This window comes from Moschus berezovskii, chromosome 27 (assembly GCF_049115385.1).
Source record: "Moschus berezovskii isolate FMDL1 chromosome 27, NW_MosBer_1.0, whole genome shotgun sequence".
NCBI lineage: Eukaryota > Metazoa > Chordata > Mammalia > Artiodactyla > Moschidae > Moschus > Moschus berezovskii.
The window spans coordinates 15,743,329-15,760,779 of record NC_142486.1 but is presented as its reverse complement, the minus strand read 5'-3'; the positions used below and the strand labels follow the sequence as shown (position 1 = coordinate 15,760,779).

At 46.6% G+C, this 17,451-nt stretch overlaps 1 protein-coding gene, 1 long non-coding RNA gene and 1 other non-coding gene across 4 annotated transcripts; all 3 read right to left on the bottom strand.

The window, feature by feature from the left end:
- Window positions 1-2,672: 2,672 nt before the first annotated feature.
- On the bottom strand, window positions 2,673-4,129 carry ZG16 (zymogen granule protein 16). The gene is made up of 3 exons (XM_055408920.2): window positions 4,075-4,129; window positions 3,759-3,891; window positions 2,673-3,067 (listed from the first exon to the last, which is right to left on the bottom strand). The coding sequence occupies exons 1-3, from the start codon at window positions 4,127-4,129 to the stop codon at window positions 2,752-2,754; spliced, it is 504 nt and encodes a 167-aa protein (XP_055264895.1). The 3' UTR covers window positions 2,673-2,751.
- A 1,670-nt stretch (window positions 4,130-5,799) lies between these two features.
- On the bottom strand, window positions 5,800-17,093 carry LOC148773650 (uncharacterized). 2 transcript variants are annotated; one of them, XR_016036586.1, is made up of 5 exons: window positions 16,961-17,093; window positions 13,708-13,833; window positions 12,295-12,330; window positions 9,804-9,972; window positions 5,800-6,006 (listed from the first exon to the last, which is right to left on the bottom strand). It is a non-coding gene; the product is annotated as an uncharacterized LOC148773650 (long non-coding RNA). The 2 variants fall into 2 exon arrangements; XR_016036585.1 differs by lacking the exon at window positions 12,295-12,330.
- On the bottom strand, window positions 13,265-13,371 carry LOC129545846 (U6 spliceosomal RNA). The gene has a single exon (XR_008683775.1). It is a non-coding gene; the product is annotated as a U6 spliceosomal RNA (small nuclear RNA).
- Window positions 17,094-17,451: the final 358 nt, after the last annotated feature.

The following is a 17,451-nucleotide window of genomic DNA, read 5'->3' as shown; positions in this document are numbered from 1 at the left end:
TTGGTAAATGTGTGCTTAGCTTAATTCAGCAATCTTAAAACAAGTTTTTAAGTAAGGGGACATTTTCCTTAATCATAATCTCCTGCCACAACCTAATAAGGACTAGATAAAAGCCAGGAATCCCTCCCCTTAATTCCCTTCTGCCATGGCTGCCCCTTTGGTACCAGGCCCCTGCTGCTGCTGCTGCTAAGTCACTTCAGTCGTGTCCGACTCTGTGTGACCCCGTAGACGGAAGCCCACCAAGCTCCCCCTTCCCTGAGATTCTCCAGGCAAGAACACTGGAGTGGGTTGCCATTTCCTTCTCCAATGTGTGAAAGTGAAAAGTGAAAGTACTGGGTTAAAAAACAGAGGCTTTCCTAAAGTTGACCAAATATCTGATCTGTCAAAAGGCTGTCAGGTTCAGCCATAAGAAGGACTAAAGTACTGATATATGTTCCAACATGGGTGAAACTTGAAACAACTATGTTAAATGGCAGAAGCTAGACATAAAAGGCCACATTGTTGTATAATCTGATCTGTGTGAAATGTCTGGAATAAGCAAACCCATAGAGACAGAAAAGAGATGAGGGTTACTAGGGGCTGGGGGAGAGGAGAATGGAGAGTGACTGCTTCATGGGGACGGGGTTTCTTTTTGAGGTGGTGAAAGTATTCTGGGATTAGAGTGATGATGGTTCCACAACCTGTGAATACACTAAATACCTCTGAATGGCATACTTTGAAAGGGGGGATTTTGGACTTCCCTGGTGGTCCCCTGGCTAAGAATCCACCTGCCAATGCAGGGGACATGGTTCTATCCCTGCTCGAGGACTATTTCACATGCTACAGGGCAACTAAGCCCATGCACCACAACTACTGAAGTCCTTGCGCTCTAGAGCCAGGGCTCTGTAACAAGAAAAGCAACCACAATGAGAAGTCCATGAAGAACAAGGAAGACCCAGCCAAAAAATAAATAAAATTTTTTTTAAAAAGGTGAATTTTATGGGTCTTCCCTGGCCAGTCAGTGATTAAAACTTGGTGCTTCCAATGCATGGGGTGTGGGTTCCATCCCAAGTTGGGGAACCATGCCAATCGTCCCACGTGACACAGGGCACAGTCAAAAAGTGGGGTGAATTTTATATTATGTGATTTATATATCAATAAAAATACAGTTGCATAATATTCCATTCCATGGACTTGAGAGAAATAAAGGCATTTTTATAAAAAACAGACTAGTCATGAGCTTGTATCATGCTAATATTTCTTTATAAAATTACATATATATGACTTTTATTTTTGTTTAATAGGGAAAAAATGTGACTGAAATTCCCTGGGATGTGAGTAAACCTATTGGGAGCAATGAGTACTCACCACCACAAGCACAAATAAACAAACAAAAAACTGTCAAAAATTTGGGACTGAGAACTAGAATTTCCAAGGCAACTATATACCCTTAAATCCTTGCTGAATCTATCCAGTCCCCCTAATGCTTCCCCTGAACTCTAAACAGCCCCTTCAGTTCATGGAAACATGATGGAAAATCTCCTCCCCAACCCTACCTCCTGGAATGCCCTTTTGTCTTGAGGGTAAAATTGGCAGAGTGGGCTTCCCTGGTGGCTCAGTGGTGAAGAATCCGCCTGCCAGTGCAGGAGATGCAGGTTCAATCCCTGAGTTGGGAAGATCCTCTGGAGAAGGAAATGGTGATCCACTCTAGTATTCTTGTCTGGGAAATCCCACGAACAGAGGAGCCTGGCGAGCTACAGTCCATGGGGTCATAAAGAGTCAGATACAACTGAGTGACTAGACAGCAACAGCAGTTGGCAGAGTAGAAGCTGCTGAGGAGGTGGTGGCTTCTGCAGGAAAGAACTGAGGTCTGAGAGAGCTGAGCATGGACCCCAGGACTTACGTGTAAAGGCGGGAACTAGGATGGGGTAAAGAGCCAGAGTCCTTGGCAGGCACTCAGGCTAAACTTTGGGAATCGGGTGGGTTCTGGGAAAGAACGAAGGATGATGAACCAGGCACCAACAAATGGTGACTGGGTTGAGGTCAGGAGAGTGAGGTGACAGCCTGTTGGTGGAGAGGCACTGCCTCAAGAAGACATAGGAGGAAAGGGCTGGAGAGTGAAACATCTGGAGTTTTGGCGATAAGCCACGACTTGGCCTTACCTTCAGCCTCCAGTTTGGGTAAACATTTGAAAAAAGAATTGGTTCAGGCCAGAATCTTATCTCCTCTGTATTTCTAAAAGTTATCTCAACTGAAAATACTTTTGTAAAGTTTACTTAGTTATTTTGGGCCGTGTTGGGTCTTTGTTTCTGCACTCTGACTTTCTCTAGTTTTGGCGAGCCCTGCCTACTCTCCTGTTGCGGTGCATGGGCTTGTGGGATTCAGTGGTTGTGGCGAATGGGTTTAATTGTTCCTTGACATGTGGGCTCTTCCCAGACCAGGCATCGAACCAGTGTCTCTTGCATTGGCAGGCAGACTCTCAACCACTGGACCACTAGGGAAGACCTTATCTCCTCTTGATAAATTATGAAGAAAAGCTCAGGAGTCTTTCACCTCTCTCCCTCATCCTCCCACTCTTCCCCAGACTAACACACAACAAGTAGCCAGAAATGAGATTCGCACATTCCTACCCAGAGTCAAGAGGTGCATCCCTCTAGCTGTAGTCATGCCCTTTTATTGTTTGCTGGTTTTTTCTTTTTTTAATTGAGACATGTGGATGGTGGTTAGTGGTTCGTGGGTTCCCAGGTCCCCATTGCAGGGTTGCAGTACAACTCAGCAGCTCTCGTAATCAGAGGGGTAGAAGTCCCAGTGGAAGCCGATGGCATCAATAAGGGAGCCAGACCGGCCACTGATGAATCGTAGAACAGTGTTGGGGTACAGGGGGGCAGCGTTGAAACTCGTGCCTTTGTCTTTCCCGAAAGACAGGAAGCGGAACTTGTCCGTCACAAAGACCAGCTTTCTCAGGTAGGTCTTGTACTTTCCCGACACCTGGACGATGGATTCCCCAGGGTAGAGAAAGATCTCGTCCAGGTCTCCTGAGGTGCCACCCACATAGTCGCTCCACACCGTGCCGTAGCGCACCTGGAGACTAGGGGCAGAGTGAGAAGGGAAGGAAGGGAGTCACTGAGGAAGGCGATCAGAGTTCAGGAGCTGTTGGCCTACAGGCTGAGACCTCCAGACTAGTGACGGAGACGACAGCCCCAAAGGGTGTGAGGGTTGGATGAGCCCTGGAAGGTCGTACACAGAACTTCAGCTCCTCATCTTGCTGATGAACAGGCTCACAGAGGGAAAACAGCTTGTGCAGAATCACCCAGACAGTAAAAATCAGAGCTTGCCTTTGGAGTCCACGTTCCCATTGGGCCCCCACCCCCTACTTGAAAGAGGAAAAGGGATTTTTTTTTTTTCAAACATCTGAAAGGCGCCCATGAGGGGAGAGACTTGTTTGTGCTGTGCCAGGCTCCAGTGTCAGAAGGACACACGTTTGGGGAGAGGCATCAAGCTAGAGACGGAGGATGTCAGGCAGGATTTAAACCTTGGGTGGGGGTAAACTAGAAAACACCCAGGTCCCTCAGAGCTTAGGGTATATGATTTACTCAAGATCACACATGTGGGAGCCTTAGGGGTTTCGGCAGCACAGGTCTCAAATCCAAGTCATCTAATAACTTTTCTGTATCATGTTATCCCTGTGACTTGCTGATGTGACCCAAAGTGACTGAGACCTTCCTAAGTTAGTAAGATCCTAGAAGGTTGCCAAAGCACAGAATCTCGAGGATGCTTACCCTACGATGTAGTAACTGCTGACTCGGATGCGAATGGCGGTGATGGGGCCATCCAACTGGTTTCCAGACTGGGAGAATCGTTCTCCTCCCCCGCCTCCGTATTCTCCACTGTAGGAGGAGGCCCTGGGCTGAACTGGAGCAAAAGGAGGAGTTGGGGGGAGAAGTCCCCTGAGAGCTCAGTTTCTCCCAATCACCCCTCTTCCTCCCGTAACTCGGTTCCCACCACCCCAAGTCAGCCTCTGAAAGCCTTGGCTGCCAGCAGTGCAGGCGGCTGTCTTCTCCTGATCTAGTCCTGGGCTTCGGGCTTCTCACTTACTCTCTGTGGCAGAGGCCGAGGCACAAAGTAGGGCGAGAAAAGCAACGGTCAACATCCTGGGGCTGGAGTGAGAAGAAAGGAGGAAGTGAATGGTTGCCCTTCTCCCCTCGGAGGTCATTTACCCAGGCGCCCCTGACCTCCAGCTGAGTCTTAGGGTTCTTGGTCCTTCAATGCAGACCTTATCCACTCAGTCTTGGGCTTTGAAAGAACTGCCCGCAGTTTCTAGTCCTGTTGATCACAGATACTATCTTATGTGCCGTTAATCCCTCTCCCTCTCCCCTGTCTGGCTACAACCAACCCTCCTCTTCCCTCCCAAGCCAGATCAACCCTGACCTTCTATCTGGATTAAGCTGTGTCGACCCCTGTTCCCTCCTAGCACAAAGCAGGAAAGGAATTTTCTAAAGAAGTGAGGGACTTCCCTGGTGGTCCAGTGGTTAGGACTCCACACTTCCACTGCAGGGAGAACAGGTTCCATCCCTGGTTGGGGAACTAAGACCTACAAGCCACATGGTAAAGCCAAGAAAAAAAGTGGAGGACATCTCCAAATCATAGAGATAGTTGAGTTCATCAAACCAGGAGTCTGAGAAAAGCCTAATGCAAGTCAGGCTGGGGCAGGTTGGCCCAGCTTGTGGGGCATCTGGGGCATAGTTTAAATTCCTAGGTTGGTCCTTTTCTCAAATTGGAAAGAAAGGAGCATTTTAGAGCATTGATCTGTCACTTGGAGAGTGAACACGGTAATAAAAGAGACACCCAGCATCACCATCCAAGCAGTTCTGGTGGAGATGGGATAGCCCAAGAAGTTTGAGAAGGAGCTGGAATCAGCTCAGGATATTAGATCTCAGGTGCCTGGTCTATTTGTCATACCTCTTTCTCCACTAATACAAATCTGGCCATGGGTGTATCCCAGGTGTCTCCAGCCCTACAGTTGAGATCCAGACACCTTTACACCTAGCTAGCTCCGATTCAGATGCCCCGGTTCGTTGACACCCAGGTCTCTCCTGCTGCTCAGTCTAGGAAGTCTCTTCTTCAGGTCAGCTTGAATTTCCCCCTAACTCAGATCCAGGAATCCCTGTCACCCCCTTAGCCCACACCTCTGTCGCCCCTCACCTGGCAGTTTCAAGTGCAAAATAGCCCCTCTAGAAACTTCCAGATCTTTTATACCAAGTCCAAGCCCTCCCCCTGTTGTTTATCGTGTGAACCTCACCTCCTGAGCAAACACGACCAGACTCCTTGGATCAGTTGTCAGGCAGGGTCTGGAACTTATCCTACCCTAAGGGTTACAGGTGGTAGGGTGGGGTCAACTCTGGGCCAAGGCCTAGATCTCAGGAGAAGCAGAATAAACTTGGGAAAAGATCACCAACCGAAAGGCCAGCAGCTGTGGGTGGGCAGCACTACTAATCACCTGGTGCTATCCAGGGTTCTCCCTCCCCTATTTGGTTTCTGCTGGTGCCCCTACCTGCAATCTGCCATCTCTCAGGATAAACATTGCCCTCTCCAGGCATTTGGAATATAGATTCTCTTGGAAAGGGATCACACTCCCAACACCTTATACTATTTGCTGGGCAATTTTTTTCTCTCCTCTCATATTTTATATGAAAAAATTCAAAGAATAGAAAAGTTGAAAGAATATACAGTGAACATCAGTATGCTCACCATGTAGATTCTGTTGTGGTTAATTTTTTTTTATTAATTGAGTCAGAAGAAACAAAGCTCTACTTCGTTAAAAAATAATTTTGTTTATTTATGTTTGGCTGTGCTGGGTCTTCATTGCTGCACCAGCTTTTCTCTAGTTGTGAGGAGCAGGGGCTATTTTTCATTGCAGTGTGCAGGCTTCTCACTGCAGTGGCTTCTCTTGTTGCAGAGCACAGGCTCTAGGGTGCGAGAGCTTCAGTAGTTGCTGCAGGAGGGCTCAGCAGTTGTGGCTCCTAGGCTCTAGAACACAGATTCAGTAGTGGTGACAACGCACGGGCTTACCTGCTCTGCGACATGCAGGATCTTCCCGGATCAGGGATCGAACCCATGTCTTCTGCACTATAAAGTGGATTCTTTACCACTAAGCCACCAGGGAAATCCTACCATGGTTAATATTTTGTTGTACTTTCTATTTCTTCCAACCATCCATGCTCAATCTGGCAGCCTCTTCATAAACTTTTTCTCTCTGAGAAGAGTGACTCGAGGCAACACCTCTCCCCGGAACAGACAGTCAGTGTAGTGGGCAAATGGGAAGCTGAGAAAGTAAAAGCAGACAGGACCTCCCCCGGGGGCTGTGCTGGGCCCTCAGGACTTCTGGCACCATAGCTGGATCTGCCCCTGGGGACTGTGCTGGGCCTTCAGGACTTCTGGCACCGTAGCTGAATCTGCCTGGCGCTGTCGCCCGCACAGGGCAATGACTCCCTCCTGTGGGTCTGAAACTTCCCAGGATCAGTGCCATCGATTTCTTCTCTTTGCTAGCCTTGCTCTTCTGGGACCCCTCCAGGACTGGCCCTCTCACCCACTGAGGCAACAGGTCAGAAGGACAGAGGCCAGGAGGGACTGGGACCATTGGCCTCGGCTATTAATAACCAGGAGCCCAGCATCGAGAGGATAGGCTCACGTTCTGGTGCTGAGGACTCATCCCAGTAAACAAAGGAGCCCCGCCCTGGGGAGCCGGAAGTAGGGCGAGGCTCCTGGCGGGGAGATTCCGAGATCTAGGAGGGCAGTCAAGGGTGAGCTGTGTGATCTCCCTCCTCCAACCTTCTGGGTGTCCAAAACAAGCACATCCCGGTGACCACTTTTATCTCATTCCGGCCATTTTGTCCTCTTACGGCTTTTTTCTTTCTTTCAATATTTATTATTTATTTGGTTGTGCTAGGTCTTAGCTGTGGCATGTGGGATCTAGTTCCCTGACCAGGGATTGAACCCAGGTCCCCTGCATTGGCAGCGCCAGAGGCTTAGCCACTGGACTACCAGGGAAGTCCCAGCTTCTGTCCCAGCAAGTGCAGCTTCCTTGCACTTGCCTTTCTTTCCCAGTTCTCTCTCCTTCCTTTAATGTCTTGATCTTCCCCTAACGTCTCCTATCCCAAGGTTTTCTCTTTATGTTCCCTCTCTGTGCCTTTTTCCTTCTGTTCTTCTCTTCCTTCCTTGTCTCTTTGTCTCTCCCCAACTCTCTCTCTAACTCTGCCCTCACCCCTCACTGTCACCCATCTCTCTCTTCTTTAATAGGGGCACATCACACAGTCTGTGAAAAAAATACTGGAAATCAAAGATGGCAGCTCAGAGATCTGAGGGAACACCTTGGGAAAACGCCCTCACATTTCCATGCACGACTCCTCTGGGACCCTCAGAATAGTCTCTTACACTGGTCATAGGTTCATTTTCATGCACCCACCCCAACAATGCTGTGATCCAGGATGTCCTCACTGCCTGCAGACTGGTCCCTGGGTTCTGGGCAACAGTTCCTCAGTGCCCTCTCCAGTGTGATGGAGTTGCCCTTCCTCCAGTGGGAGGGGTCTCAGGGTTCATCCTCTGTCCTCCTGGAAACAAGGAAGGCCACTGTGTAGCTGGTGCAGGTACCTCTAGAGTTTGCTCTGATGCTGCGCCTCAGGAGCCAGAAGGAAGAGGCGGAGGCCCTGGGACACCAGGCCCCCCTCTGCTTCTACCTCATTAGCTCCCCTTTGAACTCTTTCACATTTAACCCATGTGCCAGCTGGGGGCCTACCTGTCCGGGTCTATGAGCAGTGAAAGGCACACCTGCCCTGGTTCTATAGACCAGGAAAGTCCAAAGCCTTCCCAAGCTTTCTGCTCTCACAAGCAACTCTCTCACCGTATCCTCCGCCCCCTTAGCAAAGCAACTCACTCAACACATGTTTATGAGAGCATCTCTAGGTTGGAGGCACCACCCCAGATGTTGAAGAGATAGCAAGGAGGAAGAGATTCAAATCCCACCCCCCCCAAGAGCTCCCATCCCACTCCAGCGGGCGCATGCATGCGTGCTAAGTCAATTCAGTCATGTCTGACTCTTTGGGACCCTACGGACCACCAGGCTCCTCTGTCTGTGGGATTCTCCAAGCAAGAATACTGCAGTGGGTTGTCATGCCCTCCTCCAGGGGATCTTCCCAACCCAGGGATCGTTCCAGTGAAGGTGCATGGGTGTCGTCAAATGAACAACTACATCACTGTAGGATGTGTTTTATGAAGAAACTGTCAAATCAGAGTGAGAATTTGAAGAGGGATAGGGAGGCTGCTTCTCTAGCTTGGAGGGTCCTCTGGTCCATAACATCTGCGAATAGACCTGATTGAAGTCATGAAGAGAAATACAGCTATTTGTGTGACGAGTGGGCCAGGCAGAGGGAACAATGAATACCAGAGCCCTGAGCAGGAAGCACTTGGGATGAATTTAGAAACAGTAGGGAGGGCGGGGTGGCTGGTGGTAAGTGAGGGAAGCAGGTGGGAGGCGAGGTCAGGGTGCAGGGCGAGGGAGATGTGGTCAGGGGTTTGGATTCCTTCCGAGAGTGAGGGGAGCCACTGAAGGGTTTTGCCTTTCAAAAGCATTCCTTGCAGGACTTCCCTGGTGTTCCAGTGGCTAAGACTCTGAACTTCCAATGCAGGGAGCCCAGGTTTGAACCCTGATCAGGGAAGTAGTTCCTACAGGCTGCAACTGAGAGTTTGCACGTTGCAACTAAAGATCTCTCATGCCTCATTGAAGACTGACAGTCTTACACGCTGCAACTAAATAAACTAAATAAATAAACTTTTTTAAATATAAAAATATGTCTGGTGGACAAAGGTGACTTTGCTAAGTTGCAAAAGGGGCTTCTACCCCCTACCCAACTGTTCTTCATGCCCCACATGTTGCTCCTTAGTGCCCTACAGTTGACCCATGTTGCTCCAGCTACTTAAATGCTCTCCTCTTTCTGCCCACCCAGTACCTTCTACCCTTAAGACAGTCTGCCGTATCACCACCACCACTACCACAGCCACTCCGTGCGCCCTCCACCACAGCTTCTCTCCTCAGCTCCCTTCTCACAGGCTATGAACTGATATCAAGCTCCTTTCTCTGGCCTCCAGCTGTGCTTCCTCCATCACTTGTTTTTCAGTTGCTCAGTCATGTCTGACTCTGCAACCCCATGGACTGCAGCATGCCAGGCTTCTCTGTCCTTCACCATCTCCCTGAGTTTCCTTAAACTCACGTCCACTGAGTCAGTGATGCCATCGAAACAGCTTATCTTCTGTCATCCCCTTCTCCTCCTGCCTTCAATCTTTCCCAGCATCAGGGTCTTTTCCCATGAGTTGGCTCTTCACATCAGGTGGTCAAAGTATTGGAGCTTCAGCTTCAGCATCAGACCTTCCAATGAATATTCAGGACTGATTTCCTTTAGGACGGACTGGTTGGATCTCCTTGCTGTCCAAGGGACTCTCAAGAGCCTTCTCCAGCACCACAGTTCGAAAGCATCAATTCTTTGGCTCTCAGCCTTCTTTATGGCTGTTGGACCATATGTACATGGAAGAACCATAACTTTGACTATACAGACTTTTATCAACAAAGGACGTCTCTACTTTTTAATACACTAAGTTTGTCATAGTTTTTCTTCCAAGGCGCAATCGTCTTTTAATTTCCTTCATCACTAATATGGTTCTAATTCACCTGCACTGTAATTTATCTGTGTACATGGACTCCTCTACTGAAATGGGAGCCCCTCCCACAGCAGGGACCGTGAATCCACCTCTGAATCCCAGCTCCTGCATCTTACCTTGTCCAGAGCAGGTGTCCTCCAGAAAGAACTGTCACATGCCTCGGCTGCAGCAAGACTCCTGGGAAGTGTTCCCCCTCTGTTTCTTCACGTAGCTAAGCCTCTCTTCTTGCAGGGAGGGCATGTGGGTGTTCTTTAGTTTCTCATTTACAATTCCTCTGGAGAAATTCTGTATTCAGAAGAATACTGGGTGTAAAGGCAGAATTCTGTGTCGAGGTCCTCCATTCAATACTTCTTAGTTGTATACATTTAAAGAACTCACTTCATTCTGGAGAGCCTATATTTCTGCATTTATCAAATGAGAAAAAATCTCCAGAGCAACCCAAATCCTAAAGTACAGTGTTTCTCAAACTGTAGATCTTAAGATACTGGTGGGCCATGAAATCAGTTTAACAGCTCAGGAGCAGCATATTTTTAAAATGGAATAGAAAAGAAGAGAGCAGAGCATGTAACAAAGTTAAATACTGTGGGCTTTGGGGGGCTTTTTTGGCCACTCGGCTTGTGGAATCTTAGTTCCCCAACCAGGGATCACACCTGCGCCCCCTGCAGTAAAAGTATGGAATCTTAACCACTGAACCACCAGGGAAGTCCTTATATTGTTTTTTGAAATAGTGCAGTTAAACACTGCATATGTAGTGGGTCATGATATAAAACGTTGCTTCCTGTTATGAAATGTAGTTTAAAAAACTTGAAAAAAAATGATATCTACCTCTGTCAAAGGGTAAGGTTCCTATAGAGTTTCTTGATATAACAATGCTGTTTGTTGAAAATTATCAGGCTAGAAGTCTATAATTGGGACCCTCTAGAAGACTCTTGGGAGAAGGAAATGGCAACCCACTCCAGTGTTCTTGCCTAGAGAATCTCAGGGACGGTGGAGCCTGGTGGGCTGCTGTCTATGGGTTCGCACAGAGTCAGACACGACTGAAGCGATTTAGCAGCAGCAGCAGCAGAAGAAGACTCTTGAGAGTCCCTTGGACTGCAAGGAGATCCAACCAGTCCATTCTAAAGGAGATCAGTCCTGGGTGTTCATTGGAAGGACTGATGCTAAAGCTGAAACTCCAATACTTTGGCCACCTCATGCGAGTTGACTCACTGGAAAAGACTCTGATGCTGGGAGGGATTGGGGTTGGGAGGAGAAGGGGACGACAGAGAATGAGATGGCTGGATGGCATCACCGACTCAATGGACATGAGTATGAGTGAACTCCGGGAGTTGGTGATGGACAGGGAGGCCTGGCATGCTGTGATTCATGGATTCGCAAAGAGTTGGTCACGACTGAGCGACTGAACTGAACTGAGGGCAGTAACTAGAGTGGCTCTAGAGACCCAGATTCAGGTAGGTAAGTGTACAATGTTAATAACTTTTTAAATTGAGATATAATTGACATATAGCATTTTATTAGTTTCAGATATACAACATCATGATTCAATATGTGTATATATTACAAAATGAGTTAAACACTTTCGAAATCAGAAACCTATAGCAATGTACCAAGAATTTGTGGACAGACTGCTGTATTATGAAGAGACATGGGTTTAAAGCCTGACTCCAGTTTTCACTCTTTTCATTACCTACTGAGCCTTGGTTTCTTCCTCTGTAAATTGGAGATAATGAGATCAACTTTTGGCAATAGACCTGGCACATGATATGTACTGAGTAAATGTGTATTCTCTCCCTTGAGAATTTCACAAAACATGGCCTTCCTTTTTGATCTCTTCAAGATAAAGATGGTTTAGGAGGCCATATCTTTTTCATCAGCAGTTAGCTTTATCTTAAAGTTTGGCTTAACTTGAGTTTAGATCCTGGAGATCTTGTCAAATGCATCATAAGACTGCAAAATAATTTTGTGTAAGTTGGCTTGAACAACTCAGATTAAAGTCACCTGGGAACCTGGTTTTAATTTCCTTTTATTGAGATATAATTACACAGTAACTTTCTTAAACCTCTGTTTTTGCTTTCTCTTACTGAATTGCTTTATCCACTGCAACTTTTTATTTTTCCCTTTGTTTAGTTTTTTGTTTCCTTTCATCTGTTTTGCTCCTCTTCACAAAAATAATCACTTTCCAGAATGTATGACAATATAGTATTCAAAGGGATGAAATCCCTGTTCATCTGAGTTGTAAATCAGCCAGTGCTCACATATGCTAGATAAGTTGCTACCTATGTGGGAGTCATTCCACCACAATGCCCTCCTTCCTGCTTTGTGTCAGAAAGAATTCATCTAAAAATAGGAGCATATTTGGTTTCCTTGACACATCACATGAGGTTCAAAGAGTCATCTGCTCTCATGCGTGATGTGTTCTGCAAATGCATTAAGACAGAGATACTGTAAGGTGCTGGTGAAGAGCACAATGTTGGCATTCAGCCACCATTGCTCAGATGGTGTGTGCCTGGGGCAAGTTACTCATTTATTTATTTTTAAACAGGAGAAAATCAAAGTTTAATAACATGTATATATGGGAGAGAGTCAGAAAAAAACCAAGTAACTCACCAAAGTGGCTGCAGCCTCATCTAAAGACAGCCTCATCTAAAGACAAAAGATGTTAAGGGTGGGGAGAGTCAGCTCTGGGAGGTGACCAGAAAAAAACACACAATAAACAAGGAGACTAAGCCAGTCAATCTTAAAGGAAGTTCAGTTCAGTTCAGTCGCTCAGTCGTATCAGACTCTTTGCGACCCCATGAATCACAGCACGCAAGGCCTTCCTGTCCATCACCAACTCCCGGGGTTCACTCAAACTCATGTCCATAGAGTCGGTGATGCCATCCAGCCATTTCATTCTCTGTTGTCTCCGTCTCCTCCTGCCCCCAATCACTCCCAGCATCAGAGTCTTTTCCAGTGAGTCAACTCGTAGCATGAGGTGGCCAAAGTATTGGAGTTTCAGCTTTAGCATCAGTCCTTCCAATGAACACCCAGAACTGATCTCCTTTAGTATGGACTGGTTGGATCTCCTTGCAGTCCAAGGGACTCTCAAGCGTCTTCTCCAACACCACAGTTCAAAAGCATCAATTCTTTGGCGATCAGCCTTCTTCACAGTCCAATTCTCACATCCATACATGACCACTGAAAAAACCATAGCCTTGACTAGATGGACTTTGGTTGGCAAAGTAATGTCTCTGCTTTTTAATATGCTATCTAGGTTGGTCATAACTTTCCTTCCAAGGAGTAAGCGTCTTTTAATTTCATGGCTGCAATCAGCATCTGCAGTGATTTTGGAGCCCAAAAAAATAAAGTCTGACACTGTTTCCCCATCTATTTCCCATGAAGTGATGGGACCAGATGCCATGATCTTTGTTTTCTGAATGTTGAGCTTCAAGCCAACCTTTTCACTCTCCTCTTTCTAATCACCCCTGAATATTCATTGGAAGGACTAATGCTGAAGCTCCAAGTAAACAAGGGTGATTGTGATGCAGATTTAAACATTATCTTCTCCGAAGATAAGAATTTGTAGAGAGGTGATAATAAAATTATGGAATGCTTCACAGATTTGCTTAGCATCCTTGCACAGGGGCCTTGCTAATCTTCTCTTTTTTCCTACAATTTTAGTACATGTGCTGCTGAAGTGAGCACCTGGGGCAAGTTATTTTACTTCTCTGTGTCTGTTTCCTCACCCAAAAAAAGGGTGATAACCATACTCACCTCTTAGGGTTCACTCCAGAACATGGCCTGGTGCATGGTGAGTGCCAAGGAAATGTTTCCATATGAATCAAGTATGCACTAGTAAAACAAGTGTCTCATGTTCTAAGGAGTGGCTCCATCCAGTGGAAATGAGAAAATACTGAGATTCCTAATTATCTCTCACGTTTTAGTTATACACCTAAATCATACATTTCCAGCATTCTGTACATACACCTTGATTTTGTTCTTTTCCTTCCCAGTTGAACACAGTGTAAACCAACTGCTCACCTCACATCCAGCTGAGAGTCATTGATTTTAGCATCCATGTGCTCGCGTGCTCAGTTGCTTCAGTCATGTCTGACTCTGCAACCCTATGGACTGTAGCCCGCCAGGCTCCTTTGTCCGTGAGATTTCCTAGACAAGAATACTGGAGTGGGTTACCATGCCCTCCCCCAGGGGATCTTCCCAACCCAGGGATAGAACCTTAGTCTCCTGCATCTCCTGCGTTGCAGGGTGATTCTTTACCGCTGAGCCACTGGGGAAGCCCCATTATTAGCATCCACAGTACTTAGTATGTCTCAGCTTTGTCCCTATTGTACCAAGGTCATGAGATCTTGCACGTTTTCTCTAGTATCATCACTTTTTCACGTCCACTCGTTTTATGTAAGTGAAAGCAAAATGGTCAACTAGCCCCAACTAACCAGACACACAGGCTAAAGTAGCTTGAACTTCATGTGATCAAAAACATTTACAGATATAGAAAGCAAACTTAGGGTTGCCAAAGGGGAAAGGGTTATGAGAGATAGCTTAGGAATTTGAGATTAACAGATATACCCTATTATTATAAAATAGATCAACAACAAGGCTCTGCTTCAATAACCTATAGGAGAAAAGAATCACTTTGTCATACATCTGAAACAAATCAACTGTACTTCAATATAAATAAATAAATTTTTAAAGAAAAAGACCCACTTCAAAGGGTTATTATTATTATTTTGGCTGCACCAGGTCTTAGCTGCAGCACTCGGGATCTAGTGCCCTGACCAGGGATGGAACCCACACCCCCTGCATTGGGAATGCAGAGTCTTAGCCACTGGACCACCAGGGAAGTCTCAAAGTGTTATTTTAGAGGATTAAATTAGATAGAAAAATGTGCTTAGTAAACTGTGAGGCACATAGAAGATAGAATCAGTTATGGCCAGGAGCAGTATCATAGGAGGAACAGATATTTGAACAGGGTAGGATGGTCAGTAGAGAGGAAACTGATCATCAAACAAAGTGAGAACCTTCATTACAAGAGGACAGTATCAGGGCAGATCAGGTGACAGCTGATGATCATCCCCCCCAGGCAAGCTGTGAATGGAGCCAAGAGCAGACCAAGATATTTATGATGACTAGTCTATCCTTGCTGGGGTGGGGATAAGGGGCAAAGGGGGCCAACTCCACTCTGGGAAGCTGAGAATCAACAACGAAGAGAGCTGGGGCTCCTGCCAAAATCCTCAGCTTTCTTCATAGGAGAGAGGAAGAGATTATTGGCTGATGGATGGTTGGCGGCATTGGGCAGGACTCTAGGGAAGCAGTGAAAGGTTTGGAAGAGCCACTGTCCAGAGCGGAAAGAGGGTTGCCCAGATCTGTGTTAAAAGGTGACTAGACACACTGACTAGTGATGGGTTGTGTGATTTTCTCCAATAGGACAAAGGACAGGTGGTTGTATTAGTTCAAGGGGAAAGGCTGGCAAGGGCTGGAAGGAGAGGGGTTGAAGCAATTCACAATGATGTCAAGTTTATAGAGGAAGCAGTGTGAGGTCAGGGAGGGCGGGTAGTCAGTGATGGATTTCTAGATGTGGGCACCAGGAAATAGAAATGTCAATAAGGTGGACCAGTGGGTGGAGGGAGAGAAAGGGGAGGCTCAGAGCTTGGGGAACCTGATGGTCAATGTAGAGCAATCCTTAATGGTAACAAGATTTAAGGTGGTCCCTAATGTGGAGAGGCAGATTCTTCATGGTCTTGCAAGATAAGATGAGAAGTAGATAGCATATTAAAAAGCAGAGACAGTACTTTGCCAACCAAGGTCCATCTAGTCAAGGCTATGGTTTTTCCAGTGGTCATGTGTGGATGTGAGAGTTGGACTGTGAATAAGGCTGATCACCGAAGAATTGATGCTTTTGAACTGTGGTGCTGGAGAAGACACTTGAGAGTCCCTTGGACTGCAAGGAGATCCAACCAGTCCATTCTAAAGGAGATCAGTCCTGGGTGTTCACTGGAAGGACTGATGCTAAAGCTGAAACTCCAATACTTTGGCCACCTCATGCTACGAGTTGACTCACTGGAAAAGACTCTGATGCTGGGAGGGATTGGGGGTGGGAGGAGAAGGGGACGACAGAGAATGAGATGGATGGATGGCATCACCAACTCAATGGACATGAGTTTGAGTGAACTCCGGGAGTTGGTGATGGACAGGGAGGCCTGGTGTGCTGTGATTCATGGGGTTGCAGAGAGTCGGACACGACTGAGCGACTGAACTGAACTGAACTGAATGCTACGTCAAGGTGGAAGAGGACGAAAGTGCTGAATGCGACTCTTTATGTAAAGTATCCAGTATTATCACCGCAACAGCCCTTCAAGTTGAGGATTGTGAAAAATTCAGACACAAATGAAGAAGACTGCCAAGTCCCTCAGAATTATTAAGATGGCTGGTGGTGGTTTAGTCTCTAAGTCGTGTCTGACTCTTGTGATCCCATGGACTATCCTCTGTCCATGGGATTTTCAGGGCAAGAATACTGGAGTGGTTTGCCATTTCCTTCTCCAGTTAAGATGGGAAGCTTGGGTAATTCCCTGGTGGTTTAGTGGTAAAGAACCCGTTTGCCAATGAAGGCCACTTGAAGCTGAAAGCCAGAACTCTGGCTGCAGTAACATTATTTAAGAAGGAGTCTTTGGGTTTCAGCCAGGATGGGTGGCATAAGCATGGCAGGACGAGAGCGCAGTTGTCTCCCCCAATGCCTGCTGATGATGCTCGTCTAGCCTGAGGTTGGTGGCCTCCACATATCGCCCAGGAGCCAGGTTCACTGAGGTCCTCTGCAATGTGGACGGGGAAGGTGTGGAGTAGTCATTGCCAGAGGAACATGAGTTATGAAGAGGAGAAGTGGATGAACTCAGCAGTTATAAATTTGGCCACCCGCAGTTCCTCAAAAAGTTACACAAAGAATTACCATATGACTGAGAAATTCTACTCCAAGGTATATACAGAAGAGAAACTGAAAACATATGTCCACACAAAAACCTGGACCTGAGTGTTTCTAGCAGCTCTACTTGTAATAGCCACAGTGGAAACACCCCGCCGAGGAAAGGGTGAACAAAAAGTGGTACACGTTTCTTGAAGGTTCGCTTTACGCCACTTCGCTTTTATGAAAGACCTACGTTAGTACCTGTTTCCACTAGCCTGAAGAAATCTGAAGAGGATTTTCGCTTTTACAGCAAGAGGCAAAAGGCGAGAGTAATACTGTGTCTCTTCTGTAGCAAGTGGTTATGGAGGCAGCGCTTACCCCTCGCCTGGGAGTGGAACAGTCAAGCTCCTTCCTGGAAACGACACGCAGCCTCTCAGCGTGCAGTCACCATGGTCTTTAGATGTGTCTGTGAGCATCTGTGCTTTCTCTCTGTTTATTTTGTGCATCCATTAGCAAGATACATCCTAAGATAATGACTTCCTTATTTGATGCCATTTCCGTTTACGAAATGCTTCATAGGAATGCCCTACTTTCAGATAGAGGAAAAAAAACTAAATATTCTATGCTGGAGTATTATTTATTCAGCTATAAAAAAGGAAGGAAGCATTGATTCATGCAATAGTATGGACAAACCTTGAAAACAGTATGTGATATGAAAGAGGCAAGACACAAAAGGCCACAAACTGTATGACTGCATTTATATGAAATGTTCACAACAGACAAATTCATACAGAGAGAAAGCAGATAGTGATTGGCAGAGACTGGGGGAGGAGGGAATGGGGAGTGGGTAGAGGGTTTCCTCCTGGGGT